General features: G+C 43.2%; 1 protein-coding gene across 3 annotated transcripts in view; it reads left to right on the top strand.

Annotated features, from left to right (window-relative positions):
• The window catches only part of MYRIP (myosin VIIA and Rab interacting protein), a 475,698-nt gene that overhangs the window by 380,747 nt on the left and 70,876 nt on the right, over positions 1–24,075 (top strand). For all 3 annotated transcript variants that reach the window (XM_058441971.1, XM_032161998.2, XM_032161999.2), the window contains 2 exons: positions 2,078–2,231; positions 9,629–10,266. In XM_058441971.1, the coding sequence (XP_058297954.1) occupies positions 2,078–2,231; positions 9,629–10,266 (792 nt within the window). The remainder of the gene's footprint in view (positions 1–2,077; positions 2,232–9,628; positions 10,267–24,075) is intronic.

The following is a 24,075-nucleotide window of genomic DNA, read 5'->3' as shown; positions in this document are numbered from 1 at the left end:
CTGTGCCCTCAGAATGAAGGAGATGACACTCAGCCAAAAGCCACTTTACATGTGTGTTAGCTTGGCTCTCCTCCAAGTAAAACCTTGCTCTCCAGGATGACAGTGGGCTGCTTTTTATTTCTTACTCCATAATTTTGTGTAAGAAATTGGAAAAAAAAATTAGGCACTTTGAAAAACTCATTTTGTAACCATTCACTCGATAGCAAACATTCATTGATTTCCAATTCTGTACCAGTTACTGTGCCAGGGGCTACAGATGTCACCGCTAAAAGAACATTACCCTCAGTTGCTCCACAGTCTAGTGGGGGCCCTAGGCCAGAAGAGAGATGTTTGCAAGAGTGCAGTAAAATGCAAGTACAGAAGAAGCCCATGACCCCCAGCCCAGATGGGGAAGGGGGCAATTGGTAGATTTCCCACAGGCCATGGCCTGCTTGAACTGAACCTTATCGACGCACAGTGTCTTGACGAATTGATAAGACAGGGAGAGCTCATCACCTCTGGGTTGCGTTAACCTATGACCACTGCATTGAAAGGCAGGTCTGGAGGCCCATCATGCTCTCTCCTCTATATTTGAAGGGATGGGAGCAGGTTGTAACACTTGGTTCACAGCTTAGGGGATTCCATATTTGTTCTGTAAGCCCACCTTCCTCCTAGATCACCCCAAGGTCTCGTGGGGAAAGTAGAGGTTTCCTACGACTCTGAATCTGAACTGGTCTGCATTACCACTCTCCAACAGAGTGCACCAGATGCCCTGTATGTGAGGGGTCCTGGGCCCTAGCCTTGCCTGCAACAATGAGGATGCTGGGTTTTGATCCTCATCTATCTCTGCATCTTTCCTCAGACTGATCCGGAGTCCTTAGGAGGCAAGGCCATTGAGTGCATCTTCCTCTTCCAACCTCTAATCTTAAAGCTCAGCGTTGTCACCCAAGTATCCTGCGCTCAATTTTGCTGTCTTTCTGTCTTTGTTATTCTCTCATACCTTTTTTTTTAAGCTACCATTATCATACAGTTTACTATGAGTGCAGGGCAAGATTAAGTTTCCACATCTCTCAAGGAATTAAGTCACTTGGCCAAGGTAGTGTAGCCGAGGTGGTCATGGAGCTCAGGCACGGCTGACTCCTGGGTCCAGCTCCAAAGCACCCCGTGGGCCTGCCCACAGCTCTTCTCTGAGAGAGCTTGCCTTTATCTCCTAGGCTAGGTACCTGTGGGAGACAGAAAGGTGAGGAAATGAGCACACTTTGCACTGGGACAGAAAGGAGTAGGGGCTGCTGGTGCTGACGTCAACCAGCAGGTGGAAGCCCACTGCAAAGGGGGCCTGAGTTTTGTATCAGTACTTTGTTTAATACTGTAATCATAGATGCTTTCAGTGGCTTTGTGAATATGCCCTTTCCTTCCTAAGATTACCAATGTAAAAAGAGCAAAATAAACAACCAGCAAAATATAATTCCTTCATTAAATGGCAAAGGAAAACTTTAGTCTCTTTCTATTTGATAAAATTCTATATACAACATTTGAGCTTCACAATACAACATATATATAATGCAGTTCAAATTTGTTCCTGTCAGTCACTTGAATTTCTATTGCTGCTACTTATCCTTAGGTTAGAGTTTGTTTTCCTTCCTTTAATTTAGGAGCTACGTGGGAATATGTTGTAATAGTCCTGTGCTGTGGATGGATCATACCTTGCTCTGGGATCTCTTCAGGTTTGGAGGTCTTTGAGGAGAAGATGCTTTCCGCTTTGCATGCCCGAGAGCAACTCATCACGCACAGTTGGCCCTGAGAGATATTGGCCGCAAGAGTGTTGGATGAGAAAGAGCCATATGAGAACTGGCCCCATAAAATTCCACTACATCTCATTCTTTCTACTAGGCCTGGCTGACTTGCAAGGGAATAAACATTTGTACCATTACCTGGCATTATATACTGATTTGCAGCTTTTAAGGCTCACATGAAAAGAGCCATTACCATTAAACATGTTTTCTCCATGCTGTACAATGTCTGCCACCAAAAGGTGAAGGCACACCTCCCAGGCACTGTACCTTATGAGCTCACCCCTTCTCCTCTTTCCTTTCCACAGCGGTCCCAGTCTGCCTTTTCAATCACTGGAGAAGAAGCCCTGAAGACCCCTCCAGTGGAGGCTGCATCGAGGCAGCCAAGGGACCAAGGCCAACACCCAAGAGCAGAGTCTGCTCTGCCCAGCTGGAAGAGCGTGGACAGGCTGGATGAAACAAGTAACTGTTTTAAGCAGCATCTAGTTGGTCTGTGGGTTTCAAAAGTGTGGTTTGGAGGCTTCTCGGCTATTGCATGGCCACTCTGCTCTTCTTCCCATAAGTCTGAACTGGTGTGTGTCCCTCTGGGCTACCAAGTCATGAGGCCTCCAGCACAACACACAATATATAATATGGTCATGTTCTCCACCCAGGCAGTTTTCCTAGCTGCTCTGGCAGAATGAAGGCTCTTAGGGTGTCATCATATTCTATGCTCTGTGCTGAGACCTGTGGGACAGATGGGGGCTCCTGGACAAGTGTGTTCACATCACTCCACTGCACACCCCACTTCAGCTACCTGTTCTATGTGGACTAGGAGAATGTGTCTTATGTAGGCCAGGAGCATTAAACCAACCTCTCAAGGCATTTCAACTTTCAAAGGGATTTGGGTCCCAGCAAATTTGGGTCCTTAGGTCTGGTTTTAAGGATGTCCTTTCTGAAACTGGATAAATTAGTTAGGGCAGCATATGCCACTATAACAAGTAAACTGAATATCTAAGCAGCTTAATGCAATCATTTTCTTTTTCATCACACAACATGCAGTACAAGTACCCCTGGCCTGTGGGAAGCCTTCAGCGGCCAAAGTACAAGATTCCCATCTTGTGGCTCTGTCATCCTCCAGGGCCTCTGAGTCTTTTATGGGCTTATCCACATTCAGACAGCAGATGGAGGAAGGGAGATGGAAAAGGCAGGCACCTGCTTCTTAACCATCTCAGCAGGGAGAGCTCACACCACTTTCACTCCCAACGTGTGGATAGGGACTGGTCGCGTGGCCCCACCTCAATGCAGGCCCTGGGAAATGGCATCCTGGCCAGGCAGATGCATACCAGTAACACGGCTGGGCCATGAAAGAGTCTTTGGTGGGCAGTTGTCTAGTCCTGCCTGAGGGACGTCCTGAGGAAGGCACTGCTGTTCACTTGCGCCTCTGCTCTTCCTGCTTCCTCCCCCTAGAATGTCCTGCCTCTACATGGGGCAAGTCAGCTCGCCTCTTTAGAGACTCTTCAACATGTATGGCACGTGGTCCTTTATAAAGCTGTTGAGTCATGTAATCCCTCAAAATGAAGGGGCTCAAATGAACTGAGTCATTTTCCTAAAGTCTCACATCAGAAGATTGTTAGGTGCTTGGCCCCATCACTGTGGGTGACGGCCAAGGGCCATGAAGCCCCTGTACTCAGGGGGCCTCCTGGTCTACATGAATGTCAGACTAAAACTTCCCCACACCCCTGCACAGGTCTACTCCTCTCTTCCTATTTCCTGCATACACACACTGTGTCGGGAGGCCAGGCATGTTTGTCTTCACATGAAGAAACCATTAACAGTATTCTCATCCCATGTCATATCAGATTTAGACCCCTTTCCTGAATAATGAAAACAACAAAAAAGATTAACAGCAGCATAGCCATCCTAGTAATAAGCTTTTAAAGATTGTGCTATTATTTCTACTCTAACAGGGAAAAGATTTAACCAACAACTATAGAAACAAAATCCATTGTTATCACAGTGCAAAGAATAGAAAACATTAAATATTTTTAACTGCCATTCTAAAGATTTACCAAAAGAGATTATTTTTATCTTAACATTTTAGTACCTATCAGTAGAAACTGCAGTGCCATGACATTGCAGAAATTCTGAAGCATGTGATCGTTTCTTTACTTATGTATATGGTGTTTGTTTTTGTTTTTTAAGTGCATTTTTCTTTTCTAGATATGCCTTTCTTTCCTCCCTCTGCCCTCCCAGTCTATTCATATTCATTCATATTCTCGCTCTCTCTCTTATTCCTCATTTTCTCACTTCTCTCTCCTTCTTTATGGATTGCAAATGCACACAGAAAACGGACTGTTAGATTCCACAGAGCACATGAGAATACCACGTAATAGAACTTCAGTACACAATATCTAGCTTTCTAAAATCACTTTAAAACATACAGAGTCCATATGTAGGCACTATTTTATTTTTTCCTCCAGCAGCATTACCAGACACTGTCATTATTTTGTTTTGCAGATAAGAACATTGATGGACAGGGAAGTTAAGTGACTTGTTCAAGACCCCACAGCCAACGTAGGCAGAGCTGGTCCTCAAATCCAAACATCATGACTCCAGTTTACAGGCTTTCAACTACTGCATTATAAGTGTCTCTTCTCTACCATAAAAACAAACAACATCATTTCAAAATTCAGACTTGCAAAGTGATCAATGTGTGGGATATTATAAAAACAACTACAAGATGCTCTATTTCACAAAATACTTTCCAACTGGATTATGAGCATTCATAAATTTGCAAAGGAATTTTGTTTTCAAAACATGATTTTGTACATAATTTTCTGTAAAATTAGGCACCCATAGGTAGTTTTTCAATTGTATATAAACATAAAACTTAGTTCCACAGCATCACACACCCAAAAAAAGATTTCACATCCTGCTCAAAACTCTATGCATCTCTCAGGATAAAGATTTAAAATTTTTTAAAAAGGACTTGGGTGGAAAACTTCTGGTTTTCTGAGGAATTTTTAGCCCTTGACATGCTAAACTGTCCATGCCAGCCTCAGAGGTCTTGAGGGATGTCTGAAATGTTTAGCAGGAAGCAAATTATTCCTACAGGCATTGCTCAGTCTCAGTTGGGCAGAAACATCAAATAGAGGAGTTCTGGAGGTGGAGGTCATCTTAGAAAGTGCCCACTGGGCTATATTTAGCAGTTGTGTTTATGCCTCAGGAGAAGGGTTGATTCAGGAGCCTGTTAGTGCACAGTTGGGGTCAGTCTTAGGGGCACTGTGATTTGGGTAAACCACAGTAACTCCACTTTCAGTCTTGACGGTGCCTATAGCAGTTAATAGGTTTCCCCCAAATGCATTTTCACTTTATAAGCCTTGATTGGGCATTTACTCTATACGCTGCGTGTGCTCAGTGTTGGGGAAATAAAGATCGGGGAATTGTCACTGCTCTGGGATCACTCAGTGAGAGTTAGTTGTCTGCACAATAATGGAAGAGCAGGAATTTGGAGAAAGAGGAAGAGGGAGCAGGATCCCCAAGGGGTGTTCCTGATGGACCGAGAGACTGTGGTATTGGAGCACAGGTGCAGCTTTGATGATGCTGCTCAACAACCACCAAAGTTTTCACATGGTTTGGTATTCAGGGAGCCATCTGTGTTTTTGCTAAAAAGTAAAAGTTTGCTGAGGGAAAAGTTGGTCAACTTCTAGCTTCCAAAGAGGCATGAGGCAACCTGGGGGTGTAAAAAAGCAGGAGAAGGAGAGCTGGCAATGGGCCAAATGCCATCTCACCATGTAGTGAGTGTTGGAGCTCAGGGACCACATTTATAACGTGGTCAACCCTAGAGCCAGCCCTGAGTGGCATTATCAAGGGTCACCTCCTCTGGATTCCTCCCAGGGCCCCAGGAGAAGCTGCAGACAGAAGGGCTCATTGAGAGCTGCTCAAGGAGCCCCGTCGCCCCTACAGCCTTTGGTGCCTGTATTCATTAACAAGTAGTCTTCATGTGCCCAGGATGGGACGCAAAGTTGGCCAGGGGCTTGGGGCATAGCAGTGAAGAAGACATGACTCTGCCCTCAGGGAGCTCATGATCAGGATTGAGGCGTAGGGTAGACAACCAAGAAAATAAACTATAATATAGTTTGAGTGTTAAGAAATGAAAGCTTTTTGGCAAAGCTCAGAGAACAGAATAGCCAGCTTCTCAAGGAAGGAAGTCCAAGCATATGCAATTGAGGACTGATGTATAAGTCAAGTCTTGAAACATGGTCCAGAGAGCAGCCTCAGTGACAGATTAGAAGGCCCAGAGGACTTTTCCTTTCTTCTCAGAGTGAGTGCTCCACAGCCATGCTCGGAGTCCACTTTGCATCATGTGGGCATCTTGGTTTGACTCCCACCAGAAGCGGAACCTAGTATGAGAATCTGAAGACCTATAGTTTATTTGGGAGGTGAGCCCAGAAGACACACAGGGAGGGAGGTAGAAATGTGAGACAAGGAAAGAAAATCAGGCAATAAATGACTTGTTACTGAGCAGATGGCCACTGTGGGTGGCTGGAGCTTGACCCCACTGGGGACTCTGGGAGCCAGTATAGAAGACTCACCTGCCTGGCAAGCAGAAGAGCTGGGATACTTAGCCACCAGCTCCCCTACTCATTGGTTGAGGGCTGCTCCCAGGAGGTGATGAATCCTGGGTACTTCTACCCCGCCCCTGGGGCAGGCAACACAGGCTCTAGTAGCCAGAGCAAGCCTCAAGTGAAGACTTGCAAGTGCTGGCAATTGGAAGTCCAGCTGGCATACACTGAAGTGGTGAGGGCCAAGGTTTGGGGTAGGGCACCCACAGAGCCTGCTGCAGGAGAAATCAATATAACTACTTACTAGCCATGCATAGATTCACTGAGAGCCTGAGCATTCCTGAGAATCCCTTACCACCTGACTGACAATCCCCGGACACAGCATTAGGAAATGCCAGCAAAATAGAAATATTTTTCTCAAAAGACCTGCTATTACCACAACCACAGGTAGAGCCCAATAATAAATGGTAATAACAACCCTAGTGAGCCACTCTTCTGAATAATTCCATTGTCAATGAAAATAGTGTTGTTGTATAGATAGTAATATGTCACACTGAATAACGACTATCAGATACATATATATTTTCTGTATACATACATATGGAGTGCATGGGTGTTAATTCATAACCAGGTGTTAAGTACTAATGCTAAATCCGATTCAACAGATATAAGCTAAAAATAGCTCAGGGCCCTAAGTATAGCAGGCACTAGGACTGATGCTTTATATGTGTTATCTCATAATAATTCTAGTGACAGCCAAAGGTGGGTCACACTGACCCCACTGTTGGGCAAGGAAGTAGGCCCAGGGGTGTTCTCTAACCAAGGTCACCTGCTAGTAAATTCAGTAGCTGGGGATCAGTCCTGCATCTGCTTGAATCCAAAGCTCTTGTTCTTTATCCTACACTAAAGCAGCCTCCTTCATTTATAGACAAGGGGAAAGGAGCCATCAGGAATTAATTTCCTCTCTGAGCAGGCATGTGTAACACACTCACGAGCATCCCCTCGTGCAGTCCTCTGACAACCCAGTGAGGTATTAGCTATGCCCTTTTTCACCAGTCAGAGAACTGAGGCACAGAGGATCACATAGCTGCCAGGTGCTGAGTGGGGCTTCCTCCCGGACCTCTGGCTTCAAGACCACTGGTCTTTCCACTGCACAAACTGGCTCTGGGACAGAGCAGGCTAATTTTCTTGTAAGGATAAAGAGATGCTCGAGATCCAGGCCCTGCCTCAGGGACCTTGTCCTCACACTCAGCAGGTGTGTGACAGCTTGAACACATGGAAGAACGAGGAATGAGCCAACCAGGCCCTCACACCAGGAGAGCTCAGAGAGGACAGGCCATGTCCAGCAGGGAGGTGAGAATGTCCTCCAGGAAAAGGCCGTTCCCACCAGTGGGATGAGGTGTTGTAGGGTCACTAGGGCTTTACTACACGAAAGTGGTGGAGAGGGACACTGAAGGCAAGAGCAGCAGAGAAAGGCAGGTGCGTGGTCTCAGGCTTCTTGGAGGCCCCTGCTTATATCAGCCCACTGCCGGGGCCCAGTGTCCTCCTCGTCAGCGAAAGCCCCACTTCCTGACTCTCAAAATAAAAATAACTCGATGTCCTGCCAATCTGAGCTGCAGTCAGGCAGTGGAAGTGGAACTGGGTCGCTGTTGAAAACATATGTTTCACCAACATCTGAATTCCCCTAAGGCTATGGTTCTGAAACAGGCTTAGCAGGTACAATGCTCCGTGGGCAGCACTGTGAAATACTGATAACTTTCATTTCATTATGTGGAGCAGTAGCAGTTTAACTGGTAGAAAACCTGTGTGTTTTAACTAGCATAAAGTAAGACCCTGCCTCAGAGTCCTACTGCAGCAGGGCTGTGGCTGCTGCAGGCCTTAAGCCCCGAAGCAGATGTCCACACACATACTGGGGAATGGTTTCTTCAAAGCCCTGGGGTCCTCATCTCTGCCCCTAGGCAACCCTGCAACATCCTGGTTAAAAGAAAAAAAAAGGCTGGGCGCTGTGGCTGACGCCTGTAATCCCAGCACTTTGGGAGGCTGAGGTGGGCGGATCACCTGAGGTCAGGAGTTCGAGAGCAGCCTGGCCAACATGGTGAAACCCCGTCTCTACTAAAAATGCATAAGTAGCCGGGCGTGGTGGCATGTGCCTGTAATCCCAGCTACTCAGGAGGCTGAGGCAGGAGAATCGCTTGAACCTGGGAGGTGAAGGTTGCAGTGAGCCAAGATCGTGCCATTGCACTGCAGCCCAGGCAACAAGAGTGAAACTCTGTCTCAAAAAAAAAAAGACAGCTCCTGCTGGCAACTGCTGTGCCTGAGACCTCAGTCCTGGGCCAAGTACGAATAGCTAAAGGAGCAGAATGTCATCTTATTCCCACCCCACAGACACATAGGAAGAAAGCATTTTCCTGTTTGCCTTAAACAAGACAAAACAACTTTTACCAATCCACCCCTAGCATGCAGATCAATCCTTGGGACCATGCTCTGGGCAGACCTGAGCCCAGTTTAGACCACTCCAGACCATAGTCACAGCCTGAGAACTGCTCCAGCTGCCCTTGCATGGTGCTCTGCAGCTGGCCAAGGACTTCCATGGCACAATCTATAGCCCAGAGCTGCCTTGGAGTCAGGTAGAAGATGCACCTCGTCCTCACTCTACAAGTTAGCAGCTCTGTGACCTTTAACAAGTTATTTAACTTCACTCATCTTCATTTCCTCATCCGTAAAATGAGATTGGAAATACCAAAGTTATTTGGCCTCAAGTCCTTCCCAGAGTGAGGCATGTTCCTTGAGTTAAAAATAGACCTATATGCCTATCTCAGGAGACTGTTACGAAGTAGGATCTATAAAAGGGCCAAGAGCAGATGTGTTAACCTCTGAGGTCTGCCAGGGCAGGTGGTGGAATTGTTTCCCATCAGTGAGGGGAAACTAAGGATCCAAAAGACAAGGTCAAAGAGCCAGAAGCTGGTACTGCCAACTGCAGCCCTCTCCCCTCCCTTCCAGGCAAGCCTGGGGCAGGAGTGGGGCAGTGCTGAGGAGACTGAGATGGTGTCAACCCTGGTAGACTGAAATAGGAGCCAGATTTCCAAGTTTCTCTCCATCTGTGAAGCACTGGGACCCTTTGAGCTTTCAAGAGATTCCTTGGGGAACTTTGAACTCTGCCCACCAATTGGGTTTGCCTTCCTGGGCTTCCTAAAGGCAACTGTTCTCCAATAGCCCCACAAGCCACTCTTGGGGAGGTAAAAAGTGGCAACTTCATCTTGCATTAAAATGGTAACAGCCCCTCTCTGCTTTCTCTATCCTCTCCATCCACAGACCTGGCCCCAGTTTTGCAGAGCCCCGACGGGAACTGGGTGGCCCTGAAGGATGGCGCTCCACCCCCCACCCGACTACTGGCCAAACCTAAGAGCGGGACGTTTCAGTCCCTGGAGGTGGCCTCCAGTGTGGCATCTGCCTACGATGAGATGGGCTCCGATAGCGAGGAAGACTTTGACTGGAGTGAGGCCTTGAGCAAGTTGTGTCCCAGGTCCCGGGCCCTGCCCGGGAACCCCCAGCCTCAGCCCACACAGGCCCAGAGCTCTGACCAAGGCCCCATAGCTGCCTCCCCATCCTCTGCAATCTCCCCCAACCCTGAGGCCATGTGCTCTGACTCAGAGACCTCCTCCGCGGGCTCTTCCCGAGAAGTTGGGCACCAGGCCAGACTGTCCTGGTTGCAGAGGAAGGCCCCCAGGAACCCTGCAGCTGAGAAGATGCGCCTGCATGGAGAGCTGGACGTGAACTTCAACCCCCAGGTGGCCAGCAGGGAGACCTCGGACAGCAGCGAGCCAGAGGAGTCCCCCTACACCACAGACCGGCGGGCCAGGAGGTGGAGAAGAGCCCGGCTGGGCTCAGAAGAGCCAAGCAAAGAACCATCTTCCCCCAGCGCCCAGCTCCGGGATCTGGACACACATCAGGTAATGGAAGTGCATGAGTGCAAATGCACACACACTCTTTAGGTAGGATGTGCCCTACTCCAAGCACAAGTGGCATAGAGTCCTGGGTTTGGAATCCGCAGACTGAGATTCTCATCTTGGTTTTGCTGCTAAGTAGCTGAGTGACTCTAGACAGGTCACATCAACTTTTGGGACTCCACATCCTCTTTGGAGATGACAGCCTAGAATTCAAAGTGTGGTTTGTGAGTGTGGCCCCCAGACCAGCAGCATCAGCACCACCAGGGAACTCATTAGAAATCTGCCAAATTGGAGATTCTGGGCATGGGACCCAGCCGTGTCTGTTTTAACAAGCCCTCCTGATGATTCTACTGTGCACTCAAGTTTGAGGGCCACTGGCCTTGGGTTTAGGGTGAGGGATCTAGAGTCAGACTGCCTGGGTTCAGGTCCAACTGTGTGGCCTTGGGCAAGGCATTTCTCTAGTTCTCAGTTTCCTCATCTGTAAAACGAAGATGATATTAGAACCTACCTCAAAGGGTGTTCGTGACAAGTGAAAGAGATGTTTATAAAGAGCTAAGCTCTGTCTGAGATGTGATACTAGGTCTCAGTAAACATTATTTCAATATTCTGTGATTCTTTAGTCCACATCAGACCCCTTCTCCGGATCTTCAGTAGTTCTTCCCACATAGTTTAGTTCAAGAAAAATGTGATTAAAGCCACGAATTTTCTCCCTTTAAAAATGCACTTGTATACACACACACTCACACATGCACAAATGGTTTTGCTTACAATTTCAGATAATTCCTGGGCTCCCAACCAGACTAACTTTATATTCTCTAAATACATCCTGCTCATTCCTAGCCCTGTGCCTTTGATTGTGCTATGCCCTTGCCCTTGCCTCCACCTCTTCTGGTGAAGACCTGCACATCACTGTGAGCTCAATACCAAACCTTGCGGAGCCCAGCTGCCATTACCTATACTCTTAGTTTGGCCAGAAACTGTCCCCTGTGGCTGCAGACAACTCATGCAGGTCCAAAGATATGGTCCAAGATTTCACCAGTGTTTTCTACAAGATCTTCTATGAATGCCTCAGCCACATCCCTGGTCCTGAGGCCCCCATGAAGACAATTGAGGACTCAGGTCCTCAAGTCATAGAATTTGGTATCAATTCTGATTGACCTGCTAACATATTGCCTAGAAAAGGTCTTTTATTTAGTCCAAGCCTTCATTTTCTCCCACGTAAAACAGAAGATCATTAAAAATCTGTCTCATGGGATTGTTATGATCATAGAATAAAAGTAAAAAGTTTGGTTCAAGTGTGAATCATTATTGTCTAGCTCAAGTGGAGACTGTTGTCCAGAAACATGGAATGACTTACATCAAGGGATACTCTTGAGGGTTTGTCTGCATGATTCACTTGCAGGTGTAAAATGTCACGTCTCCACCTCAACTAGCTTACTATTTATTCTGAAGTGGTTTGAAATTTGTCTTCTACTGCTAATCTTTGCAAGGCATTGATAGAGAAGAGGCACTGCCTCTGCCTCCCGGGGAGTGACCTTGAGCAAGTGGCAGTGCCCACTCCTCTCCACTAGGTGGGGATGGTGCTGCACTTCCAGAGACATCAAAACCCCGATGGGTTTTTTTTTTGTTTTGTTTTGTTTTGTTTTTTGGTTAATTATTATGATCATTATTTTTAACGCAGAGTCTCATTGTGTTGCCCAGGCTGGTCTCAAGCTCCTGGGCTCAAATGATCCTTCTACTTCAACCTCCCAAAGTGCAGGATTACAGGCATAAGCCACTGCACCAGTCCCTCACCTTTCTAATTCTCCCTTTGATTTCATTTACTGGGGCAGTTTTCTTCATGTATATATATATATGACATATATATGTCATATATATTTATATTTATTTAAGTTATTTACTTTTTAATTATATAAATAAGTGAATATAATATAATGTAAAAAATACGTAAAACATACAGATGTAATTCCCCTTGACCACAACCCTAAATCCCTGTCATCTCCACCAAAATGACTGCAAGTGCATTTGGTGTGAATCCATGCAGATCTTGTGCATTCATACATAAAGTACATTTAGAAATATAGTTCAGTAAATGTATCTGTGTTTTAGCAAAATTGGCAACATGCTATCCATATGTTTCCACTGCTTTCTCCTAACAGTAAGTGATAGAGGTGTCACCGAGGTGTCACCATGTTACCCACAACAACAGGTGAGTTCAAAAACAGTCCGATGACCAAAACCAAGGAGGATTAAGGAGAGGATTTTATTACCTGCAACAAGTAAGAAGGACACTGGGGATAGCTCCTCAAAGCAGCGCCTCCCCAAACAATGGTGAAAACAGGGCTTTTCTTGGGCTGCTTAGCTGAGTCATTGTATATAGAGGTGGAGACAAAATAGCACTGGTGCAGTTGCCCATCATGCTTCTACATAGTAGCCCGTATAGAAAATGGGGAATAAGCTCCTCCCTGGGAGGGGCCTGTAGTATGGTAATGAGGAAAGTTCACCAAAGCTCATCTCCAACTCAGGCATCTCTGGGATCCAGCCAGTTTTTGTTCTTCCTGGACTGAGCTTTTCCCGGGAACTTTTTGAAACAGTAAGAACTGAGGGTGCAACAGTAACAAGTGGGTACTTTTTTTTCACAGTGCACACCCAAAAACCGGAGGACCCAAGGTTACAAGGCACACAGACCTAGGCATTCAACCTGCAAAAGATTACACTGAGATGGTGTATCAAGGGGGGACTGTGGGGGTTATAGGAGTCTATCCAGGTTGTGCAATAGGGGATGCATTGTCTGTGGAGAATGTTAAAACAATAATAGATCCAATAAAAGTCGGTCTTATTTTCATCTTGCACCATGTCCAGACAATTCTAAGCAATGCTAGTGATAACATACTCTTCCCGCCTGGTTCAGTGGCTTCCAACACCTTGACCCCCTTGGTTCACCACTGTTCCATAATGATGGGTATTTAAAGACTTTTTCAATGTCTTGATTTTATAAACAGTACCCCGGATAATAGGATATTTAAAGACTTTTTCAATGTTTTGATTTTATAAACAATACCGCAGAGAGTATTGTAGCACAAACCTCTTTATAAAAGTACAAGAAGTGGAACTGCTGATTGGAGGAGTATATGGGTCTTTAATTTTAAAATAGACTTGCCAAATTAAGCTCCCAAAACTTCATAGCAATTTACATAGCCGTAACAGTGTGAGTATGTTCTCTCATGTTGTCAACAATAGTGTTGTCAGTCTGCTAAGTTTTTGCCAATTTTATGTGAAGAAAAAAATCCTCTTTGGCTAACATTTTCATAATTACTACTGAAATTGAGCAATTTTTCCTGTGCTTAAAGCTATTTGCACTTTTCTTCTTTTGTCCATCCCACTAGCCTTGATATGCAATTTACATTTATACTTTTTTATCTGTTATTTTATTGGACTATTTGTCTTTTTCTTACTGATTTTTAGGAATTAGTTTTATTTCTAATTATATAATAGATTTCAGATCTTTCATGGTTACACGTGAAACTATTCTCTTCTTGTCTCTTTTGCCTTAAGTATATTTTACACACAAAACTTTTTGTTCATAATAATTTATCAATTATTTTTGGTTATTATCAGTTATTTCCTTTATTATTTTTGTATTTGGTGCCTTAAGGCCTTAAATTTGCAAGGGTTAAGGATTTTTTTCCAATTTTTTCCTAATCCTTTGTAGTTTTCTATTTTCAGTTTAGCCCTTTAGACCATCTGTACTTTATCCTTCTGGGTGATATGTGATAACATCTAACCTTCAAATTAAGCATTTGTCACAAAATTATTATTAAATAATCTATCATTTATCCACTGGTTTCAGATGCCCCTTTAGTATATTTTAACCTTTTATTTCTATAAGCCTGTTTTATTTTTTTACTTTCTATTTTGTTCCATTGATCTAGAAGCCCTATTCCTGTACAAATACTATTTTATTTCAATTATAATAACCTTATAATATATGTTGCTATCTGGTAGATGGTCTTCTCTTCACTGTTGTGGATTTTTAGAAAATGATGATATCATTTTCTAAAAGCATTTTGGCTTTTCTCAGTCCTTCACTTAAATGATTTGTTAAAATCTGCTCAAGTTGCAAAAAAGGCTTTTTAAATTTTGATTGGAATTGCATTAAATGTATGTATCTACTTCAGAATAATTGATATCTCTGTAATATTAAGCCTTTCCTATCAATAATGTGGTACTTATTCCCACTTACTTTCAGTGAAGTTTTATAGATTTTTTTCAAAGCTCTTATACTTTTCTTGTCAAGTAATTTTTAATTATACATTGTGTCGATACTGTAAATGAGATTTTATTTATTACATATTCGAATTGCTTTTTGCTGGTGTATAGAAACTGTTAATTTCATGTTTACATTTTATAACTTAGTTCCCTAATGGATTCTCTTCTCAGTTCCAGTAGTATTTTGGGTGATCATCTTAGCTATTCCAGATAGATAATCATATTGTCAACAAGTAATGACACTTATCTTTTCCTGTAATGCATACTTATTTCTCTTTCTCGTTTTATTGCATTGGTGACAAATTATGCTACACCGTGACATAGTAATGACATCTGGCACCTTGCCTTTGTCTTGCTGCTACCCTTAGTGACCTGCTTCCAGTGTTTCACTATTAAGTTTGATGCTTGCTCTAAGTTTATTAGATACTATCAAAATGATAAATTATCTATTCCTAACTTACTAAACAATTTAAATCAGGAATGTGACTGCTTTTTGGCAGTAGATGATCGTAGACTTTTTCTTTTTTCTTTTTATTTCATTTTACTTTATTTTTGAGACAGTGTTTTGTTCTGTCACCCATGCTGGAGTGCAGTGGCACAACGGCTCACTGCAGCCTTGACCTTCTGTGCTCAAGAGATCCTCCAGCCTCAGCCTCCCAAGTAGCTGGGACTATAGGAGTTCATCACCATGCCCAGCTATTTCTTTTTATTTTTCTGTAGAAATGGGGTCTTGCCATGTTGCCCAGGCTGGTCTTGAACTCCTGAGCTTAAGCAATCCTCCCACCTTGGCCTCCCAAAGTGCTGGGATTACAGGCATGAGCCACTGTGCCTGGCCAGCTTTTTCTTCTATAATCTGTTAATGTTGTAAATCACATTAACAGATTTCTCAATTTTGAATAATCTTTTCATTTGTTGCATAAATTTTACTTGATTATGGTTTTTTTAATAAAAACCAGATTCCACTTGTTGGTTTCCATTTTGATGCTATCTCATTCAGTTTGGTATCAGGTTATACTAAGAACATGGCAAGGATTTCCTATTTTCTATTATTTTTAGAACACTTTATATGACATAATAATTTTCTGAAAGTTTGGGAGAATTCACCTTTTAAGCTATGTAGGCCTGCTGCATCTTTATAGGCGCAGATCTTTTACTTTCTTTATAGATTTCTTCTTTGGTTGTTAGACTATTTAGATTTTGTAACTCTTCTTAAATCCACTTTAGTAATTTACATTTTCATATGCAATCATCTATTTAATCTAGATTTTCAAATGTATTGATATAATATTATACCTAATATTCTCATCATGTTTTAAAAAAAATTTCTCTGCACTATAATTATGCATCCTCTGGTTTATAGATTTTTTTCTCTCTCTTGCTCTCATTCTCATTCTCTATCATTCCCTCTTTTCTTACTTGAACTTATCGGTCTTATTTTTTTACTGGTATTTTTGAAGAACCAGCTGTTACTTTCATTCATTAATCCCAGGGATTTTTTATTTTTGCTTCCTAGTCTGTTAATTTCTACTTTTATATTTATTAATGTCTCCTTTTTTACTTTCTTGTTTTCATACATGTTTTTCTATATATTCTGATATGTAAAATATTTCATATATATTTCCAATATAGCTAATGAATTTTCCCTCAAATTCAGTTTTGTTTCCACCCCACTAGCCTTGATATGCAATGTGCCCATTGTCAAACTTTTCCAAGTAATTGATCATTTCCAATGTAATTCTCATTTTAATCAAATTAAGTTAGTGAGATGGATAACACTTTGCTTTGTTTTTGCATTTTGTTTTGGTTTTGTCACTAATTTTTAGTATGCATTATGAATAATGAATATGGCTTACATAATTGCTAATGTTGGGAATTTGTTGAGACTGCCTTTATGATTTAATAAATGATCAGTTTTTGTGAAAAAAAATTTTTTTTTTTTTTTGAGACAGAGTCTTGCTCTGTCGCCCAGGCTGGAGTGCAGTGGTGCAGTCTCGGCTCACTGCAAGCTCCGCCTCCCGGGTTCACACCATTCTCCTGCCTCAGCCTCTCTGAGTAGCTGGGACTACAGGCGCCCGCCACCACGCCCGGCTTATTTTTTTTTTTGTATTTTTAGTAGAGACAGGGTTTCACCGTTGTCTCGATCTCCTGACCTCGTGATCCACCCGCCTCGGCCTCCCAAAGTGCTGGGATTACAAGCGTGAGCCACTGCGCCCGGCCAGTTTTTGTGAATGTTTTATGTGTGGTTAGAAGGAACACATGTTCTCTGTTTTTTGGAGACAAAACTGCATGTGTATGTATGCATTATTCTGGGCATTAATAAGACAAGGTCCTGTCTCTTGAAGGTCACATTCATTTCCCTTCATTTCTCTAATTTTCCACCCTTATTTACTGTTGTCTTCATTGTTCTGTGGTTTTCCTAATTCCTATCTTTTTAGAGTCTTGTGAGGGACTCATGTTAGGAGATGCAAAGTACATCTGTCATCTCACTCTCTGCTAGATGCTTCACCTCATGGGCCAGGATTAGCAGACAAGGTCAGCTGAAAGCAGGAGTCCTTTCTCACATTCTCTACCTTATCCCTGGCCTCACTCACTTGACACATACCTTTGCACACTGAGCCTCTATGCCCGGGGTCCCCAACCTTTTTGGCACCAGGAACCAGTTTGTGGAAGACAGTTTTTCTATGGATTGCGGCAGGTCGTGGGAGGTGAGGGATGGTTTCAGGATGAAACTGTTCCACCTCAGGTCATCAGGCATTAGATTCTCATAATGAGTGCAGAAGTCTCATCCCTCATGTGTGCAGTTCACAATCGGGTTCGCGCTACTCTGAGAATCTAATGCCACCCCTGATCTGACAGGAGGCGGAATTCAGGTGGTAATGCTGGCTCACCCGCTGCCCACCTCCTGCTACGCAGCCTGGTTCCTAACAGACCAATGACCAATATCAGTCTGTGGCCCCTGGGTTGGGGACCCCCTGCTCTATGCAATCCATAACATAAACTGCTGAACACACTCTTCTATCCTCCTAAACCCAACCCCCTGATGGACATAGATGGGCTAAAACCCCTGAATATTAATTCTGCTGTTGCAGAATTAATGCAAGTGTAATTCTGTAAGTCTAGACTTCAAATGCAAGTCTATGTCTGCTTAAGTGTTTTCAGTTTTTCTGCAGTCTTTTGTCTTGTCTCCCCATTTCACCTTATCCTGTAGTCTTTTAGTCTAAGTGCTGAACTCTTATAGCTTTTTATACCTCTTAATTGAAAATCTGTATTATTACTCTAATGAGAATGCAAAACTGCTATCAGACACTGTGTCCTGGTTGTTAGTAAAATTCACATGATGCCTTTAGGCTAACTTGTTTCCTTCTCTCTGCTGTATTTTTCCATGGGTTCCACATTAACTTTTCCTGTTAGCAGTTCTTAAGTGAGGATAATGCTATCCCCACCCTCACTGTTTGCCAATATCTAATGCCCTCAAATAATTTCCACTCTGCTAGCTTAAGATAGGGGATTTTTGTTATACACTTACTGCCTCACATTATGCTTCTCTGATCAGATGGCTAAGAACCTAGCCACAGTATTGAATATATAGATAATGAATGAATGAATTAGAAACAACAGACACCATCACACACTTTGCATGGTTTTTGTAGTCTCTACCCCAGGGCTTACACTTTATCACTACACCTCCCAGGATGCAACATGGTACCATGGCTAGTTCTTCCTCCTACCCACCTAAATATTTTAGAGTAAATACATTTTCTAAGTAGCTATAAAACAGGGAAGCACCGAGGGGAGTTGGAAGTGAGTTTCTCCTCGGATGCTTAAAAAGTCCCACTGCCACAATAGAAGGCTCAACTGTTGTGTTTTTGTTTGTTTGGTGTTTGTTTTGCTTTGTCTTACGGTGAGCATTTATCTTAATATTTCTGGACCAAGATTGGAGGTTGAGAGAATACTGGGAGGAGGGTCAACAATTATTGTGACTACTTAGAAAAGGTAGAGAGTGAATGGATCTCCAGATGCACTCGTGAGCCTTGTATTTAATAAAAATTTCGCCATTCATTTACTGGTAACAAACAGACTTCAATTGCTTTTTAGTGTTGTGGGTTTTCATCTTTTTCTGTATCTTCCCACACAGTTATGGTGGAAATTTTGTGTGCAAGATGTTTGCCAGATACCATTTTAAAATGGAAACCTGCTGATTTTTTGTTGATTGAGACTTCAGGATCGCAGGAGGCTGCTGTTTTAATTTCCTCCAATGTTTCATTTTTTGTTATACTCATTAGTGAAACTTGTTTTCTTGGGGTAAACTTTCTCCCACCTAGCATTCTAGGTTCTAATTATTCTTTAAAAATATGTTAAGAGTCTTGCCATAGTGAGAAACTACCAGTTCTTTATACCTAGTCATCTGTAAATATTCATTTATTTAATAGGTGTATGCCTTGCTCCAGAAATAATTTAAAGTGGCTTACAGCCGGGCGCGGTGGCTCACGCTTGTAATCCCAGCACTTTGGGAGGCGGAGGCGGGCGGATCACGAGGTCAGGAGATGGAGACCACGGTGAAACCCCGTCTCTACTAAAAATACAAAAAAATTAGCCGGGCGTGGTGGGGGGTGCCTATAGTCCCAGCTACTCAGAGAGGCTGAGGCAGGAGAATGGCGTGAACCTGGGAGGCGGAGCTTGCAGTGAGCCGAGATCGCGCCACTGCACTCCAGCCTGGGAGACAGAGCGAGACTCCGTCTCAAAAAAAATGATGAAAAGGAGGACAAAGGGAAAACCAGAGTAGGAAAGATAAGATGAAGCTAGGAGTAATGATCGTTCACAAAATTGATGGAATGAATCTTAGGCGAGAGATACCAAAAATTTGTCTCTGAGTTACTAGAAGACAATAGAAGGAGAGTGACATGAGCAGCTCCCCAAGTCATGGAAGCTCTAGTAGAACAATAAATCCATTCCTTAAAGGATGCTGCTCTCGGAGCTGAAATCCAAGAGAAACTCATCCTGTGGATCCTTGTGGAAAGGATGGAGACCACAGCAGCCCCTGCTCTAAACTGCTCCCATGGATTCACACTCTGGAGGCTGCTTCTCATAATGTTACTCAGTGTTGGCCAATACTTCACAGCAGGCACTGTTCAATTAAGTCAGGCTGATGAGGGGCCAAAATGCACTGACCTCTGCTGTCTGGGCTGCTCCAGGATTAAGTGTGGGGATATGGAGAGCAGGGGAAGGCTGCCTCCCCACGGCTCCCCTCCCTGTTTTGTGAGTGTTGTGGAGCTCTGCCTTCGAGGGGATGCTCTCTGACAAGTGCTTGTGAGGCATGCATGTTGGCAGTAAGCTGAGTTGGAGGTAGTAGTGACATTCCCCTGAGAACATTGGGGCTCCCAGAAGGTTTGCCTGCCTCTGAAGTGTACCAAGAGAATATCCCCAGGCAAGGCCTTAAAATCTACTCAGAACTGTATTGGAATTATTTCCAGTACACAGACCAAAGGGTAATCATTCCCCTCTGCCTTTCAATTCTCCACCCTGATTTTCAAATCTTTTTAGGCATAGAAGCTTCCCTTAAATGAAATCTAAAGAGAAGGCAGCAGAGTGCATTTTCACTTGTACCAAAGGTTGTATCTCCCACAAAAATAAAAATAAAGAGAAGACAAATCATAATATGGCTGAAAGCAGAGCTGCTCTGAGGCACAGTTGCTCCCCCATTCCTCACCACTTACCTCCAGGTCCACAGCAGCCCAGCAAGCACAAACAATAGCCTGGAAGGACTTTAGAGCAGATGTGACCAAATACCCCTCAGAAGAAAAATCTTAGTCACATGTCTGTCAACTGATTCCCCTGGAGAAAAAGAATCAGTAGGAGTGCCTTCCAAGATAAACTGGTTGCAGAGAACGTGTCTAGAAAATGAGACACTTGCTGAAAAATGGTGCCTCTTACATTTTCTTTTTATCATAGGCCCTTTTGAGGACCTAATGAGTATGCTAGGTCAGGGTATCCAAACTTTTGGCTTCCCTGGGCCACAGTGGAAGAAGAAGAATTGTCTTGGGTCACACATAATATACTAATGCTAAAGATAGCTGATGAGCTAAAAGAAAAATCGCAAAAAAAAAATTTGTAATGTTTTAAGAAAGTTTATGAATTTGTGTTGGGCTCAATTCAAAGTCGTGCTGGGCCACATGGGGCATGGGTTGAACAAGCCCGCTCTAGGTCTTCTCTCTAGGGAGGAAAACAATGTGCATAAATGCAACAAAGTTTTATATTCAATCTTGGGGAGTATTGGGAGCCTGTCTGGAGCCTCTCTATATAGGATTTTTAAATATGAGTCTGTTGGATGTTAAGGATTATCCACCAAAAATGATCACTTTATTGTAGCAATAGTTAAATTATTTGGGACCTTCTTTTAGGTAGATACTAAATAGCAGGGCTAACTATCAACTATGGCTTTTACTTGTATGTAGCAATAAAACCATGTCAATTCCATGAAAGAAAATGTTGAGTTCTCTATTCCATATGGCAGGGACCCAAGCCCAGCTCATTCAAATGGATAGCAAGTCATTCAGGGCCAATGAAGAGAAAGGGGTCTAGAGCACACTCAGTCGCTTCACTCCAACCCCTGCCCTGTGTGTCATCACGTGATTGCCAGGAAATCCTCCTGCTGACCCTGACTCTCACACTGGCATTAAGGCCCAGGTTCTGAATCACCACCCAAATCCATTGATCCCATAACTTAGTGTATGCCTATCACAATCCTGAGTCAAAGAAAAAACGAAAGTGAAACCCACTGTTAGTGCTGCTTTATTCCTAACAGATTTCTCCACAAAGCAACAGAACAATTGTGGCCAGTATGAAAATAATTGTGTCTGAATTATGCCTAATGTTCCCTTATTGGAACGCTAAGCATGTGGGAGTTATTTATCTGACTGCTCAAGGTCATCGCCAAGGTCTGATTGCAAAAATTCAAAAAATTGCAACCTCAGGCATAAATGGGTTAAATTTGCCCATTCCTCATGTAAACATTCACCTGAAAAGCCCAGGCTAGCAATTTTCCAGATATTTTATATGGAATTGCCATAATTCTGGGGACTAAGTGGTTGCCCTTTCAACAAATAGCATAGTCTAATTCCATCAGATAGGAGATTAACAATGAGAAAACACACAGAGGAGGGGTGGATACCAAGTCAGGAGGTTTTGGTTCCTAGATTGGGAGATGTGCTCCAGATTAGATTCACACTTGTTTGTTTTTTAAAATCAATGTAATAATATAAAGGACTCAGAAATCATGGAATCTATGTACCAAGGCAACTGATCTGTAATAATAAAAGCTAAAAAATAAGCCTTCCAGATGACATCCTGGTGCTAAGATTTCATAACATCCTTCACCAAATTCATCACCAGGTAGTTAGTCCCCATACCTTCTGTGCAATTCCACCAACCAGGCAGGTCCTTCCACATGGTGGGTTCTCCATGAGAGAACCTTGAGAGACTCTCTTTGAGGCAATAGGAAATGTATTATAATATTAATTTCTATAAGATTCCAGATGGCGTCTTTCCGTTTCCACTGTGTGACACTGGCCAGGGGTTTGGTGTATATTTGTGTATGTGTCTGGGTGCTGTTATCACACCAATTATAAGGAAAACAAATGCCTTATTCACAGCATGTGAATAAAACTAGTTTTAGGTGAACAGCAATGCATTGGAAGAGGGAAAACTTCTAGCTTTAGACACCAGGGACAGAAATGTTCCAAGTCCTCTGGGAGAGACAGATCAGCAGCAGAGTCCAGCAGCCCCACAACTCATCCGCTTGTCTCCAGCCTCTGAACAGCTGTGCCAAAGGATTGGCAAGGAAAACTATGTACATTTGCCACACTGAGTGCCCTAGAGTCGTTTAACCTGTAAGCTGGAGCTTTTCTCTGAAGTTTACTAAAATAAAATCTAAAAGGAAGCTGCAGAAACTTTGTTTTTTAGGTCAGATTCAGTATCTTTCATCAACAGGAATGAGGAGAGCCACCAGGACACAAGGATATACTCAACAAATGTTAACATGTGACTGTTGAAAGTTATCCTTTATCTGGACTCTTTTTTAAAAGGTAGAGAAAGCCCAGAGCCTAGCCTGCCCTTTGCCTCCTGAAACAAACTGGCAGGTGAAAGACAGCCTCTGTGAAAAACTTTTTCTCAGACTGGGGTTGCTTTTATAAGGAAGATGATGAAGCTAAATAGGAGAAAAAAAATTTTTTAATTACAGTAGGCTGGATTTCAGTGTGCACAGCTCACTGGGATTACTGAGGTAAAGACAGTGTTCTAAGGAAATCTCAGGGTATTCATCTCCAGAAAGAATTCTAGAAAAATTATCTTCTCACTCCCTTAAGCCCTTTTTTGAAACAAGAGGTTAAACCCCTTGCCTCTTGGGTTCTCTCCCTGCTTTGTGGCTCTGCTGTTTTCCTTTTAGCGAGCACGGTTTAATTTGGAGCATCCAGTCTTGTTTTGGTGTGAGAGAAGAGCTTGGCCTTCAGGGTCAGGTCACCTTCAGCTCAGCCATCCACTAGTGTGACCTTGGACAGTGCACTCAGCCTTTGTCCTCATCAATACAGAGTTCCGGAACTGCTGGGATGTTTGAGTGCGACATCCCGTGCACAGTGCCCTATAGAGTGTGCACCCACACAGTGTGCTCAGCAGTGAGAAATGTCTTGTACCTTCTTCCCCCACCACTCATATCCCCATCATCTCACCTCCATTTATTTATTTATTTATTTATTTATTTGAGACTGAGTCTTGCTCTGTTGCCAGGCTGGAGTGCAGTGGTGCAATCTCGGCTCACTGCAGTCTCCACCTCCCAGGTTCAAGCGATTCTCCTGCCTCAGCCTCCCGAGTAGCTGGGATTACAGGTGCATACAACCACACCCAGCTAATTTTTTTGTATTTTTAGTAGAGACAGGGTTTCACCATGCTGGCCAGGATGGTCTCGATCTCTTGGCCTCATAATCTGCCCACCTCAGCCTCCCAAAGTGCTGGGATTACAGGTGTGAGCCACCGCGCCTGGCCCTTCTCCATTTATTTCTATCCTTGTGTTTCTTAAGCTGAAGAATTCAATAAATTCCTCAAGAATTTTTAGAAGACCTCCAGTTTGAGAAAATATGCATTAAACTTTAAATACTGTCAATTTAAGAAAAATGTTGGCACCACCCTAAATATAAATGCAGATATAAGAATGGAGAGCTTACACACACGGCAGCACCCAGCTGTGGGGCCAAGGCCCAGGTAATCCAGAACATGCCTCTTTTTTAGGTGATCAATGAGATGAAAACCAAAATGTAAGGTTATTGTAAAGAACTTGCACACCACTGAAAACATATTAGAAGTCTCTTGTTTAAGAAACTATATTGGCTTATCTTAGGAGTATTCCATAGTTAAGTGTTTAAAGATATGCATTTCTGTTTAGCCAGGGTCTCCAAGTTCCACATAAATATATATATATATTTATATATATATTTATATATTTTATATATATTTTATGTATTTTATATATATTTTATATATTTTATATATAATAGA

This window comes from Hylobates moloch, unplaced genomic scaffold (genome assembly GCF_009828535.3).
Source record: "Hylobates moloch isolate HMO894 unplaced genomic scaffold, HMol_V3 SCAFFOLD_8, whole genome shotgun sequence".
In the NCBI taxonomy this organism is placed as follows: Eukaryota; Metazoa; Chordata; class Mammalia; order Primates; family Hylobatidae; genus Hylobates; species Hylobates moloch.
Note: the sequence above shows the minus strand (reverse complement) of the source record. Positions and strands in the feature narration are given on the sequence as shown.